This window comes from Podarcis tiliguerta (genome assembly GCF_965153285.1).
Source record: "Podarcis tiliguerta genome assembly, chromosome: 9".
Classification (NCBI taxonomy): domain Eukaryota; kingdom Metazoa; phylum Chordata; class Lepidosauria; order Squamata; family Lacertidae; genus Podarcis; species Podarcis tiliguerta.
The window spans coordinates 28,869,669-28,885,074 of record NC_139542.1 but is presented as its reverse complement, the minus strand read 5'-3'; the positions used below and the strand labels follow the sequence as shown (position 1 = coordinate 28,885,074).

At 40.6% G+C, this 15,406-nt stretch overlaps 1 protein-coding gene across 2 annotated transcripts in view; it reads right to left on the bottom strand.

Moving 5' to 3' along the window:
• Nucleotides 1-15,406, bottom strand: part of AFG2A (AFG2 AAA ATPase homolog A) — a 152,587-nt gene that overhangs the window by 94,385 nt on the left and 42,796 nt on the right. For both annotated transcript variants that reach the window (XM_083457241.1, XM_083457240.1), the window contains exon 14: nt 11,786-11,912. In XM_083457241.1, coding sequence (XP_083313367.1) covers nt 11,786-11,912 — 127 coding nt within the window. The remainder of the gene's footprint in view (nt 1-11,785; nt 11,913-15,406) is intronic.

The window sequence follows — 15,406 nt, the reverse complement described above, 5'->3', positions numbered from 1 at the left end:
ACGGAAAACCCTTTCGTCTTGCGGGTTTTCCGTCTTGCGAGGCATTCGTCTTGCGGGGCACCACTGTACTTGCCTAAATGTTAAACTTGTCTTTCAAGGCCCTTCTTTGAGTTCCTTCACCCAAAGAAAGTGCCTCCATTTGTAACACGCTCTCCCCAGGAAGGCTTGCCTAGCACTAAATCTCATGTCTTTCAAGCTCCAGGAAAATACCATTTTTATCTCACCAGGCTTTTGAACTACACTAGCTTGGTGAAACCAGGGGTGGAAACCTGTAGCCTTCCACTTGGACTCCCAACTCCCAGCCCCAGTCAGCATAGCCAGTGATCAAGGATGATAAGGTTGTAGACCATCCCCAATACTCAGCTTCACTATAATGATTTGCTCTGATATTTTGCTGGGTCAGTATTCTTATTTGTTTTGTATTGTTTTGTTTAGCTTTGTTGTCAAGCAATGATCATAACTCACCTCAGGAGGTGCCATGTTGAAGAGTGGAGAACTGAACAAATAAAATTGACTGATGAATGCATGTGCTGTGCTAAAAAATAAGATTGTTGATGCTCTGTGCATACTTGACTCACTAGCTTGTTTAATCACTCTAATCTTAGAAACAGTGGCCAAAATGATACATCATCTTTTTCAATGGAAGGGGATAATAATAATGCTGCATTAAAATAGATGCCAAACATTTTTTAAACCCCTTAAGACAATTCATAAGTGTTTAGAACACTTTTTACATTTTTAATACACATATTCAATTTAAAATACACAGGTATGTTACAAAAATACAGTCAATTCTTTTCAAAATGTGGACAAAAATGACTGATGAACAGTAAACATTTTCTTCCCTCCACCCCACTCCATCCACCACTTTCAAACCAGCGTAATAAAAGAAGAGAAAACAAATATACAAATGTCATTTCCAAATCATATTCTTATAAAGTTTCAAGGGTATCATTTATGAAGCACAAAGATTTCCTTCTTTAGCAGTGTTCCAAACATCACTCTATTCGTGTTTAGCTCAAGACGTGAATATACTTGCCTAGAATGTAAGTGAAGTATTTACACAAAGGCAGCTCTTTAGAAACCTTTTATTGTGAACACAAAACAGGAAGTACAGTAATACCGCCAGTAGATGTTAAATAACTCTTAGTGTAAACTGTGCTGTTAGTTTAATATGCATAACGTTAACCCCTTAAGGTATAATGAGATGAAACATGCGCAGTAAATACCTTGACTCATGAGGAAAATCTACAGTATTTCCCACAGTTTTTTCATCTTAAGTGGCGTACATGACCCAGCTAGCAGAATGGAAGTCTGCTGAGCATAAGGACTAGCAAACAGTTTGAGAGCAAGCTTGAGATGGTGTTGCTTCTGACAGGAGTAATTTCCAGAAGAGAAAAAAACAAGAAGCTTCTTTGACTACCGTGGTTAACTTAGAAAGCAGCATTTTATATCAAGACCTCAGACAGAAAACCACAATATCAGGACCCCAGTGGACTATCCCACTATTTGTGTTGCATTTTACAGAAGAGCAAAATAAATATGACAAGGCGAATTTGCATCTATGAATTTTTGTGGTACTTCAACTCTTCAGAAATATTACGTAGGTTTCCCACTTTTTTCAAGCATATTCCTGGGGAGAATGCTTGCATAAACCATAAGCTGCTGTCAGTGCCGAGTTTATGTCTTGCAAGCACACAAATCATACAAGTCAAGGCCGATGGGAGTTGGAATCTAAAACATCTGAACACAGGAATGTAGAAAGCTGCCTTGTTCCAAGTCAGACCACTGGTCCACCTGGCTCAGTAGTGCTTGCACTGACTTGAAGTGAGTGTCCGTGGTACCAGGCAAGAATATCTCCTAGCCCTTTCTAGACATGCCAGGGATTGGACCTTCTGCATGCAAAGCAGATGCTCTACCACTGAGCTATGGCCCTTCCCCATCTGGAGGGCACCATATTGTTTATATCCTTTGTTTACTGGATTGGGATTATACCCAAACAGAAATGTCTACCAGGATGTAGCACTGAAGGTCTCCTCTGACCCCATGTACAGCTTTTAAAGCTCCATGTCTCCCACAGACATACCTAAGGCCATTTTATTCTCAAGCAGAAAGAATTGGCTATGGAGCGCCATACTTCTACAGCTCAACCAAGAACTGCCTTAAAATTGCATTACTCTAAAGAGCAAAGCATTCTGTATTCGTAGCTAGATAGGAGCCAAATTTCCTCTCCTCCAATGTAAAAGTATGTGCATGTATCAGCTTACAAAGCCCAATGTGTTTCGACCCAACAAAGATCCCATCTGCCTTACCTGACAGAGTATCTCTCAGAATTTCTATATGCACTGTATCTCCTAAACTTCTAAACTCTAGCTGCTTAAACTGAAGCTTGGCTTGACTGCCACCTGCTGATACTTTGAGAACTGCTTCGATGCCCAAAACACCAGAATGGTATGTCCTTTCTGTAATTACCATCAGTGGTAACTGAAGCAAAAAAAGCCCACATTTTATCACTTAACATTTCACACAGAGTAGAACGAAACCGTTGAATAGGGAAGCCCATGTTTAAGTGCCACAGAATTGTATTCTGCTACTTGCTTTCCCCTCAATGAAACATTTTGTAAATATTAACAATAATAATTTCTGTTTCATGTCTTTCCCAGACTCTTTTTTTAAAAACAGGAAAGGGGGTGGGGGTGGGGGCAGGCCAAACATCACAGTCTGCCTAAATTCCAGTTTCAGCCATTAGCACAAACATGTCTTAACTAGTATTTCTTTGTAGCTATTTTCTGTTAAAAATAAACTGGTTTAAGCTATATAGGCCCACAGATACTGGCAAAAAACTACTGTACAAATAAATGAAAGCCTGCGGCTTACCTCCTTCGTTGCAGTTATGGGGCCCTCTCACTTAGAAACATGTGCTACAGCATCAATGTTTGCTTTTCATGGTGTTACAACTGTCCTTCAAGATCACTTGGGGTACTAAGACCTTTTTGCACCCCAAGGGTATGATTTGAGACAGAAAAGCATTCGGAAATGAAAAAGTTGCTTGCCAACAAAGTGTTTCTGCATAAGTGAAACAGAAAAGTTGAGATAAAATGCAACTAAGCTACGTAACGTTGTTTGAAGAAGTTAGCATTCTGAGAACTAGGCACACTTTGTATCTACACGCTTTTAATAAAAGTTAAATGGCCATTTTTATAAGTGCAGTAACATGTTCCAGGGTGTGTGCTTGCCAATTACGCACACCTCGCGTGTTGACTGATGAACACACACCCTGGCGTGTGTTCTTGCTTACATAGCCCACGTGCTGGCTTGTTAAGTAATGGAATAAGGCTTGCCTCACCAACTGGCTGAAGCTACCTCTTCTTACTCTGTAGACTTCCACAGAACATGTACTGGTACTGCTGAGCACTTCATCTGAAGAAGGCTCAAGGGACAAATTGCTTCCTTAAACCTTCCTGTGCGTGCCCCACATCTGGCAAAGGAACAGTCAAAAGCCACTGATAGCTCCTAATGTTTTTGAGCATCAGGCGAACATGGTAAACTATTACTACTTTGCAATGTGAATAAAATGCCTTTTTTGTCAAACTTGGCAACAGGGTTTTTATAGCAAGATAAAACTATTAATCTCTACACTATCGTACAGAGGAAGATAATATAATCCACTTAAGACAGAAGTACGGCTGGTTGAGGGACTAACCTGAGATTGGGGAGTCAACCTATCTTGGCTAGGTTTGCCTTAGAGCAACACTTGCCTACCATGAGCACTCATAGGACCTTGGTTTGGAACCACCCTTAGCTGCTACACGCATGTCAGCTGACCTCAGCCATGTAAACATTTTTCAGGAGCTTTACTTGACCTTGGGAGAGAGCAGGTGGTTATCAGCTCTCCAGCCTAGACCATTCAACTGCTGAACTACTTAACTGTTCTCATGTGAGCTGCAGATTACAGATTAATTTACACTTATACAGAGAGCTCTGCTTTGGGTGCCAGACCGTATTATCTTCCAACCCTCTTCTGCAATATCTATTCATAGCATTTCCCCCATTTGATCACATGAGATGATTTTATTATTCCAACATCTGCTATATCTGTAAAAACAACAAAAAACAGCCCTGTATTCACTACGTCAGCCTCTTGAAACAAGCATTCCAAGGTTATGTGTCCAAGTAACTTACAATTTTAATATATCATTTTTCTTCACAACACTTTGTTTTCACAAGTATTCTAACCATGTTAGAGGGGTTCCTGGTGACAATTTCTATAGTCTCTCCAGTAGTAGTCTCTCCAGTGGTTATGGTATAGGCTTAGATGGCAATACAAGAACAGGCCTTTTCTGTGGTGGATTCCTGACTGTGGAATGCTGTCCCAAGAGAGGCTCACCTGGCACCATCATTACATGTCTTTAGGCGCCAGGCAAAAACATTCCTCTTTACCCAGGCCTTTTGCTATTAAATAATCTATGGCCTGTTAAAGCTTGGTAAAGGTAAAGGTACCCCTGCCCGTACGGGCCAGTCGTGTCCGACTCTAGGGTTGTGCGCCCATCTCACTCAAGAGGCCGGGGGCCAGCGCTGTCCGGAGACACTTCCGGGTCACGTGGCCAGCGTGACATCGCTGCTCTGGCGAGCCAGAGCCGCACACGGAACGCCGTTTACCTTCCCGCTAGTAAGCGGTCCCTATTTATCTAATTGCCCCCGGGGGTGCTTTCGAACTGCTAGGTTGGCAGGCGCTGGGACCGAACAGCGGGAGCGCACCCCGCAGCGGGGATTCGAACTGCCGACCTTTCGATCAGCAAGCCCTAGGTGCTGAGGCTTTTACCCACAGCGCCACCCGCGTCCCCGCCACAGCGCCACCCGCGTTAAAGCTTGGGGGGCTGTTATTATCATTGTTTTATTATTATGCTGTCTTGTTAATGTGCTTTTTATTATGTTTTTATTATGATGCTCTGTAAAATGTGTTCTCAATGCAGTACTCCGCCCTGGGATCTTTTGATAAAGGGCGGTATAGAAATAAATTAACAACAACAACATTTAAGATCCATCTTAATTCAAGGTAAAGATTCATTAAAGAAAGTTTGCACTGAAAAACTGAATCTGTTTCAGGATTTGCCCAGCTAGTGTCTCAGGGAGACCTCCTCTGAGGAAAAGGTGAGAGACCTTGTGCAGACCTCCAGTCCAACTGAGGACATGGAAGAACCCACAGCAGTCCTAAGGCAGCCTGAGACCTTGGTAAACACATGTTCTCCATTTTCTCCCCTTAAGTAAAAGTATGCAAAGAAGGTCAATGCACAGCTAAACTGCAAGTTTTGCCTTACAGCTGTTTAAAGCATCCAAAGTGCAATAGTGAAAAAACTTCATACAGTACGTGCAACTGCAAATTTCATGAATTATTTCTCGCATATTTGCAAGGAACAACTCTTCTGACATATTTCTTCCTCTGCTTTATTCTTCTTGCAGCATATCATAACTTGCTGCTTATCTGCATTATGTTCTGTTATTTTTATTTTCAGTCCTTCTTACGAATTATTGCTGGATTGTTTAATTTATTGTATATTTATCAATATGAGATGTTTCCATTACACTACTATTTATTCCTGGGTAAATTTTATTATGCTAGTGAACATAAACTTGAAACATGAACATAAACTGTTGAAGTTGTGAGCCGCCTTGAGAATTGTTTACAGTAAGAAAGGCGGCATATAACTAACTGATGATGATGCCAGCTAATTAGCAAGGGTGGTAGAAGACCTGGTGGGGAACCCAGAGTCTACACAGAAGCACTCATTTGGTTGCTAGTCTCCTCAAAAGGAAGGGTCTCTCAGGAGGAGTAAACAAGACAGAGCCAATTCAGCCATGAGCAATGACTCAGCAGATGGACAGGAATGGGAGAATTTATGTTGCTGCTGGAACTATACTGGAATAATAGCTCCCTACCTCCGTTCCAAAAGTTTAAAGGCTCAAACAGGGTTTTTTTAAATGCTGGCAAATAAAGGTGAAATTCACCTGTTAGCAAAGGCAACCTTTCTTTGTCATAGAATTCACTGTACGCATTCACATCCTCATTGAGAGTTGAATTCCTATGCACAATTTCACTGCTGAGTGGTGAGCAGCAGGAGATAAAGCAAAATACATACAAGTACATTCTGACACCACTATTTTGCCTTTGCACTGCTCCAGATGGAAGAACTTGTTCTCCTAGGAACAGCCTGGTATCTCAAACAGAAATTCATAGTGGAGCAGAGATTGGAAAGCCCACAGATATTGGGGGACTACAATTCTCATCATCTAACTCCCATCATCCTATGCTGGCTGGGGCTGATGGGAGTTGTAGTCTGTCATCTGGAGCCTTGTGGGTTGCCTACCCTTTTAGCAAAGTCACCAGAATCAGAGAAGAGTAGGATTAAAAGAGGCAGATTTCATCTCCCGCATAACAAGCTCCACCTAATAAAATTCCTTCTTTTGTACAACTATTAATAGTGTAAATGTCTCGTGACACCTTTGCATCCAGTCACCCCAGAATGCTTAGAAGTTACATAAATCAATGGGCCTTTTCAGAAAGCTTCATGTGGACTGCAACAAAATATTTTATAAGTAAGCATTTATCTGAAAAGCACATTAATGTGTTGCTGTGAGAAGTGCTTTCTGCTATGTTTTACTATACTTGAATTTAATTTCATATAATCTCACTCACAAATAAAAGAAAAGCAGCCACATTTATCCTAGTTTTTATGGTATGGCTGTGAAAGCTTACAAATGCAGCCCAACAAGTTCTTCTACCACCTTGTTTTGTCTGGCAGATAATAAATCTAAAGTGAAAAAGTCACTGTGCTCTTCAACTGTCACCACAAAGAAGGGGGGAGGGGGGAGACAACAACTCAGCAGCCTGAAGGCTGATTTACCACACTCTCTGTACCTTTGCAATTGAAGGGTTGGAGGGGGGGGGGATTACTTCTGCACACCTGGAAATATTTATTTACTATGCTTAAAGAAAGCACCCTGAAAATTCCACTGGAAACAATTCAGACACCTTTATGAATGTCAGCATACAATCAATAAATAAGGAACACCCTACAGGCAAAATTGTTGCTGATGTCAATAACACAGTGCTGACAGAGTTCAGTGGGGCCATATCACAACCAATAATATTTCTTGTCTCCTAGTCACTCCTTATTTAAATTAAGGAACTGTCTAAAACCTGCCTTAACTCTGCCATATTATTTAATTAGACTGTTCTTAGTCTATCAAGATGCTGGACCTCATTGTTCCTGGAAAGCTTCCAATCCCAGTTCAAAAACAGGTGCTGATTTTGCTATTTAAGACCTTAACTGTCAAAAACCTGATTACCTCACACACCAGTTTCTAGTATGAACCTGACTCCTCACAGAGGTAATTTACAAAGTCCCTGTTCCATTTTCCCCCCTCCATCAGCCCTACTGATGGATGGTGACATGAGACACATCCCCCACAGTGGTAGCATCAAGGTTGTGATATTTGTTCAGTTTTTAGTGCCATGTGAAAATATTTTAATTCAGAGGTCATGACATAATCAATTTCTGTTGTTTCCACACGCGCACACTCCCCGAGTCGTCTAAGTTTAATAGGGTTTCTAAAACATTATAAACTAGTTTTCTGACGTTCAAATAAAGTTAGGCTGATTTTTTAAAAAAGCAAGCCCATACACATAAAGAAAACTAATACTAAATAAGAAAAATGAGAAAAATATTTAGTACTTAAAAACAACAATAACCCAGTAAGAACCTTGATAGGCAAGATTCTTAGACTTTGTGAAGTACATAATACTTTTAAACACAACAATGACCTATGATTCTTCAATGACCTCTGATCCTTCAGAAACAAGAACACTGCAATTAGAAGTAATGATGTACTGCTCTTTGTGCTGAAAGTTGTGATGCACACAGACACATTATAACAAACTTCCAGCTCTAAAGTTCTTAGATCAATATTCCCAAATACTCAAAAGGGTGAGATGTATTACCAAAGAAAGGAAGCCATCACTTCAGGAAAAAGACAAAGGTCCTCAGGCCCTAACTTCACAAGCTTATCACATAGCCTGTGGCATCACACTAACATCATGAGCCAGGTACAGTGCAGCACTGCAACAATGAGGTGAAGATACTGTGGCAGAAACAATCACCGCTGTCACATGCAGTTAGTGGTGCCATTTTACAATGCTGTTGCACAGCACAGAAGTTTGAAGGCAGAAAGCAGGTGGCAGCCAACAGACAGCTCACACAGATGGGTATCACAATGAATTACCAATCATAATGGTATACAAATCCAAAGTGCACACTCTTAGAACAGTAGTGTGTCACTCCTATTCTCTGTCCAACACTTAGTTTAAGTGTTACACATGTTACTTCAAATTCTCCCCCCATTACTTTGCTGCCACAAGGATCTAAAAGTCACTCTCATGACTAAAGGAGTGAAAAGGAAGTGAAATTGTTTATTTCTTCATGGGTCTGTCTGGGAGGTTCATATTAATATGTTTTTGATTCAGGAGTAGCATGGGCATATTCAGTCCATATCTCTGCTGTGAAGCTAATTTCATTGCTATATTCAACTTACAGGACCACTGCCATGACAGAAAATTATTCCTCACATCTTATGCAAATCTGATGATAAAATTGTCCTGCAACCAACAGCACTTAACACTGCATTTACCAATCAGATGCAAGACTGAAAAGCCCAATAGAAATACATAAATGAGCATCATACAATAACCACAATTTGTTCCAGACGAAACAAATGCTGAACATGTTTACAGCTTCAGATTACCTGATTTATGACAACTTCAACATGTTGCCAGATAACTTATGTATTGAAATTCCTTCCCTTTCCCTTTACTAGTTCACCCATAAAACTTGAATATTTGAATTTCTTTCATAAGCCTCCAGACGGGCAGAACTTTGATGTTTCTCAAAAGGAAAGACTGCTTTTTCGCTGGAGGCAAAAACTTAAAAACTTGTTACTGATTCTGCCAAATCACTCACTTTTTATTTTTCATCAAAACTAAACTACTTTTAATTAACACTCAACTCCACTAACACAGCTCCACTGTCTTTTGGACATTGGATCGGCACCAGATAAGAGTCTTCCAAGTAAAATCTAACAGGTCTTTTTCAGAGAGAGGTTTTTAATTTCACTTCCCACCTGTGAATGGCCTCTGCAGAGAGAGTGTGAGGTGTAGCTTTGATCTTATAGCAGAAGTAGTAAGAGAATTTACAAGAACTTTTTCAAAAAAATTGTGTTGGTAAAAAAAAAATGATTTAGAAACATTTGTTATGGGTACAGAGTATAAAGAAATTTAAAATACACTCCAAGACAAGAACCATTCATTTATGTGATAATGGAAGTTGCTTCTCTTGCTTCCATCTAGTGGTACAGTTTGTATTGTATGCACACCTTCAATACCCAATATTTTTAAACATGCCAATAATGAAGATTGTTGTTACTATACTGGTTCCAAGAGAAAGAGGAATAAATAGACATGAAAACATAATGGTCCAAGTTGGTGACTTCCATAACTCAGATCACTCCATCATTCAGAAGTGTTACAAATACCAATATTTTTAGCCTGTTTGAATTCAGCCATTTACCGCAAAAAAATTAGTAACTCAAATATGAATGAGAAATTAACTAGCAGCAGCTGATAGGCTGATGTAATTAACCCTTGAGGTTTAAACGTATTGTAAAGTTTCATTTCTCTTTTCACAGAATATCTCTTAGGATTTAAAAGCAAGCCAAATACAACACATACTGGAAGATGTATGTGGGTGGTGCTGTGGTCTAAACCACAGAGCCTAGGGCTTGCCAATTGGAAGGTCGGTGGTTCAAATCCCCGCGACGGGATGAGCTCTTGTTGCTCAGTCTCTGCTCCTGCCAACCTAGCAGTTCGAAAGCATGTCAAAGTGCAAGTAGATAAATAGGTACTGCTCCGGCGGGAAGGTAAACAGCGTTTCCATGCGCTGCTCTGGTTTGCCAGAAGAGGTTTAGTCATGCTGGCCACATGACCCGGAAGCAGTACACTGGCTCCCTCGGCCAATAAAGCGAGATGAGCACTGCAACCCCAGAGTCGTCTGCAACTGGACCTAACGGTCAGGGGTCCCTTTACCTTTACTGGAATAATAAATTTCATAACACAATAAGAGGCAACAACTTTTCTTTGAACCAACTAGAAGAAGCAACCTTTCTATATTTGATCCAATTGACAGGGCAGCAGAATAAGAATTTTCAACTCCTGGTTCAACAAATTTATACCAAAGCAGACACTAAGGAAGAATTCCCCCAAAATGTAGGTACAGTACACTGTGAGAGAATTTTTTGATAATGCTACTAGCATGTGCACAGCATCACCCTGATTCTAGAGGTGTCTATTCTGCTATGCAGATGACAGAAAAACCAACATGATGCCCCTAATTTATGAAGATTGGATGCATGAAAACAGTCTGATGTGGATATCCACTGTTTTACGTGCAAGTACATATATTTTGCATTTTATTTCAGGATGAATATGGTTTGGTTTTAAATGAAACCAGATCTAAACTCTGGTCATATTTTTCATTCACTATATTCTCCCCAGTTTCTGTTCCATGCTACACTGAAGTTTCTCACTGGTAATGAAACAAAGAGCACCATGAATCTAAAGACAATATAGCACACTGACACTACACTCTCTCATTAATCTTCATTTGTCCAATCACATCCTGTCATTCTCATGCAAATAGGGCACTTGAGGATGCAACTGCTGCACACTGCTGGGATGAGCTGTCAGAAACACCAGGGTGCCATCACAAACCACAAACTATCACTTCATTCTCAGCCCTTATGCTCTAGGCATCCCAGCTAATGTGTTTGACACTCAGATCTCACCCAGCAGGAGCTAAAGCAATCCAATTCTTCAGCTACACACACATTACTTCCTGTTGTGAAACAATCACAGAGTTCCCTGGGGTTGTAACAGCTTCTTCTGTTCTAGCCTGCCATTATAAATAGATGCCAGAGGTATTATGGAAGATGGAAACCAAGAAAAGGACATTCTTGCTGGTAAATTTCTGTTTCTGTCTTACGGAAAAGGGCACTCAATTCAGGGAGGGCTAACAAGCTATCATCCTCGATGTCTATGAAGGTTCAAAGTTAGGAGATTGGATGCAATTCTAAACAAAAACACATTTGAGAGAACAAAGACACATTGCACAATTTGCTTAAACAATCTCTGAATGACTACCTACAATTTTATCTATCGTAGGAAAGCAACAGTGTAGCACAGGCTAGGTAACTGACTGGTATGGGGGAAATTCCCTCTTGCCTATGGAAAGACAATTTTCCTTTCACCCCACATGGACTGGAGATATGTATTTAGTTCTGAGGTTTCAAGGTACAGTACTTCCAAGGCTGGCCAACTCTACAAAATGGTCAATTAATTCTGAAACAAAGGACCCCAAGATCCCAAGCAGTCCAACTTGCTCAAAGCTGTTCCGGCTGCAGCAAACATCTTACTGCCTTGTGAATGCATAGAGGTCTTAGTGGTCAGTTTTAATATTGCTTTCAAAAAATGCTGAAGAAGCAGCACTGGTGGAGCAAACCATGGTTTCTTCTGAAAACCAGGAGAATAACTGTTTTTGTTGAGCCTATACAAAAACTCTTTTAAAGAAATCCAGTACTTTACAAAGACGTTTGACTACAATTGACTGCAGTCTTAAAACATCTCACTTCCAATAAAGTAGTTTTAACAAAAGTAGGGGCAAGTGCCCAAACCTCTTACCTTGTCTATCATATCTGGTCGGTTTGTCGCAGCCAAAACAGTCACATCCTTTAGCTGTTCAATCCCGTCCATTTCTGTCAGCAGCTGTGCCAAGACGCGGTCTGCCACATTCCCAGAACTCGAAGAGCTAATGGAAATACAAAACGAAAGCCATAGTAGTGGGTGTTCATTTCTTAAACACTACTTGAGCTTGAGGACCACATTCCCTCATAGGCAACTTTCCAGGGGCTGCATGCCACTGGTGAGAGGGACTAGAGGAAAAACTGCGCAGAGCAATGGTGTGGCTCTTAACCTTTGTCCAGGAGAATAAATTCCAGGCATGCAAAAGTCAAATGTTTCTACAAACGCCACATCCATCCTCCTTTCAAGCAAGTAAGAGGCATTGCCACTGTTCAAGCACACGTTTGGCTAGGCAAAAGCACTCAAGCAAGTGGCCTGGAGAGCTTCCAAAGGGCCAAATAGAGATGCTTAGAAGTTCTATTTGGTCCCTGGGCCAAAGGTTCTCCATCCCTGTGCTACATTAATCTGATGAATCAGCTTTTCCTTATTTGATACGTGATCAAGTCAAGGATAGCCTAGTTCCTTTCCACATTCTGAAAGAGGAAGTTATTGACAGGTCATGAATTTCTTGGTGGTTTATTTTTCAGCAAAATATCAGTGTAACTGACTCCCCCCCCCCCCTTGCCCATTATCACTAATGGCTTGGATGTACTTAAACAGGGCTTACCAACAAGAACACAAACATGGAACCGATTTTTTAAAAACTGAAGCTATTGTTTTGGGACCAGTATCCTTTTCCTGCAACTCCCACCAACTTGGCTACCAAACACCAACAAAACAAAGTATGTCAGAACTTGGCAAGTGATTTATTGTGGCATTCGCACGGGTTGATTTCGTAAAGATGTATTGGCAACATTAAAACGCTGCTCAGACAGTGTTTTAGTTTCTGCCACCAATGCAGGTCATCCAACACTGTAAGTGAAATGAAGGCCTTTTACAGATTCATTTCTTCCACCTTCCCCAAGTAAGACCAAACTGAGCAGTGGCCAGCTAACCCATAAAACCACCTTCTTATTAATTTTGCACAGCTGTTGCTCCAGATGTTAAATACATATGTTGTTTTGAAATCACCAAATGGTTAGGTCTCAAAAAGAAAAGACATTTTTCTCCTGGAAGAGATTTCAGAAGTTAGCCTATTTGTGTTTTGTGTGGGGTTTTGGTTTTTTTTTATTAACTACATGTGAAAAAGTGAGTTCAAAAATGCAGTTGGGTATTTAATTATAACTTCCACATTTATTACTTTAAATATGTAATAGGTACAAAATGGCAGATGCAAAGCTTGTTTTACAAGATTGATCCTGCTGACATATGAGCTTTTTATATTTGCTTTCACAAGAGTCTGTTCCATTTTATAAGCCCTGCCCTCAGTAGCATTTACAATTGGGTCTTGTGCAATAATTGTCCTAATTTTGATTTATGGCATAGCTAATGTGGGGTGCACATGGGGCAAAACCAGGGAAGTGAATAGCGCAGCTAAGATACACTCTTGTCTTCTCATATTGACTGTCTCTTATCTACAAGTACAAACGCTGGCAATGACACCTGACAAAATAAAACCTTCTTGAAACATAATCCCAAGCATGCTCACTCAAAAATAAGTCTCATTGAGTTCAATGGGACTTGCTCCCTAATGTGTGTGCAGTCTTAATTCCCACTGGTTTCAGAGGAGACACATGTTTTACTCGCCTACAGAACAGAGAATTAAGTCATCAACTTTAGCTGGATTGCTCTCTTACTTTATTCAGTTGGTGTTATCTACACAGATAACCAACCCCAAGAAATGCCCTGGAAGAGTGCAGTTTGTTCCAAAAGCTCCCTTGAACAACTGCTGCTAAGTGGAGCTGAAAATTTGGAACAGGTGGGAAGTGGGAATGAAGGAAAGATGACAAATACTTAGTCACAGAATTTAGTATCCAGATACTTGCACATGTCAAAACTCCCAATTGGAAATGAATCAACTAAGGACCAGAAAGGAAAGGAAACAGAAAAAGTAGAATTACTTTCCTCTTGCATATGCTTCCGGAACCTAAAGTGCAATGTTTCATGTTTATTTTGATTGCTTTCCAAATAAGCATTTACCCTGTACTCCTTTGCTGTACAAGACTCCTGCCCACACTGATATTAATATAGATTTAAGTCCTCCATGTAGCCCAAAGCTGCCGTGCTTTCCTTTATGCATGGAACTCAGCTGTCAGATTACACACCATATTTAGCATGACTCCTACAAGTAAACAAGCCCTTTTGGCTTAACAGGCTATCCTATAAAAATGCAGACAGACAGACATTTATAGCAGGAGATTTCTCCACCAGCTGCTCCAGAACTGCGTCAGCAGCATGTGTGCTCAGATGTTTGAGCTCTGCATAAACTGTTAATCTGAGGGGTGACATACAAGCATGTATTTTTTCCATTTTCCCATGATTTCCCAACAAGAATTTCAAATTAAAGCAGGCAATGCTCATTAAGGCTGTCTCGGTTTTTGACGCAAGCACAACTCAGATACACAAATTATGTTTAACCTTTCAGACCCATCTATAAAACCAGCATCCAGCCAATAAGCGTTTCTTCCCCACCACCGCCAGCTGACCTGTGAACCATGATGTCACCATCCCAGCACTACAGAAATAGTAATCAGGCAAAAACTGATGCAAAACAGTTTCCTGTCAACAAACCCGACTGTATGCCAAACAGAATGCCAAAGTTTGTGAGGTGCGCACGTGTGCCTGTTCACCTGTCCAATGACAGCTGTCTGAAGTTTAGGGAATCAACAGCAATGACAGAAACAAGCTTTTTAAAAAGGTTACTACTGAAGAATGGTCAGGAGCGCAAGACTTAAGAGTGAAATGATGAGCTTCCTACAGTGCCTTTAAGATAAAATACCAACTCCAATTGCTGTCTATCTTGTACAGTGGTACCTTGGGTTAAGTACTTAATTCGTTCTGGAGGTCTGTTCTTAACCTGAAACTGTTCTTAACCTGAAGACCACTTTAGCTAATGGGGCCTCCTGCTGCTGCCACGCCGCCAGAGCACAATTTCTGTTCTCATCCTGAAGCAAAGTTCTTAACCTGAGGTACTATTTCTGGATTAGTGGAGTCTGTAACCTGAAGCGTATGTAACCCGAGGTACCACTGTACATTCAACTTTGTGATTTCACAGTGTTTAAAAAGGCAAAGTTGTAAAACTTTCATGACCTATCTCCACCCACAGTTTTGAATAGAGTGATTTTCCATACTCCCACTTTCTATAGAATTCACAATAAAAGCAGGTGTAATAAACTGAGCCAAAATCATTAGATAATTACACTGACACCCATACTTAATGAAAACAGCGGTTGCTATCTGGAAAACGCAACAAGCTGACCACCTCTTGGAACTGTTTACAAACAGCAACATTTATACAACAGCATGCTCTTGTAGTCTAGATTAATCTGGAATTCTAGATTAACCTGCTTCTGTCACCAGTCACTAACAAAATTCAAACCATCCATAAGAGTGCACTTCAAGACTGGGGCAATGTGGTACTCCAGGTCTCTATGTCTGGCCCTCATAATTCTCCCTAACACA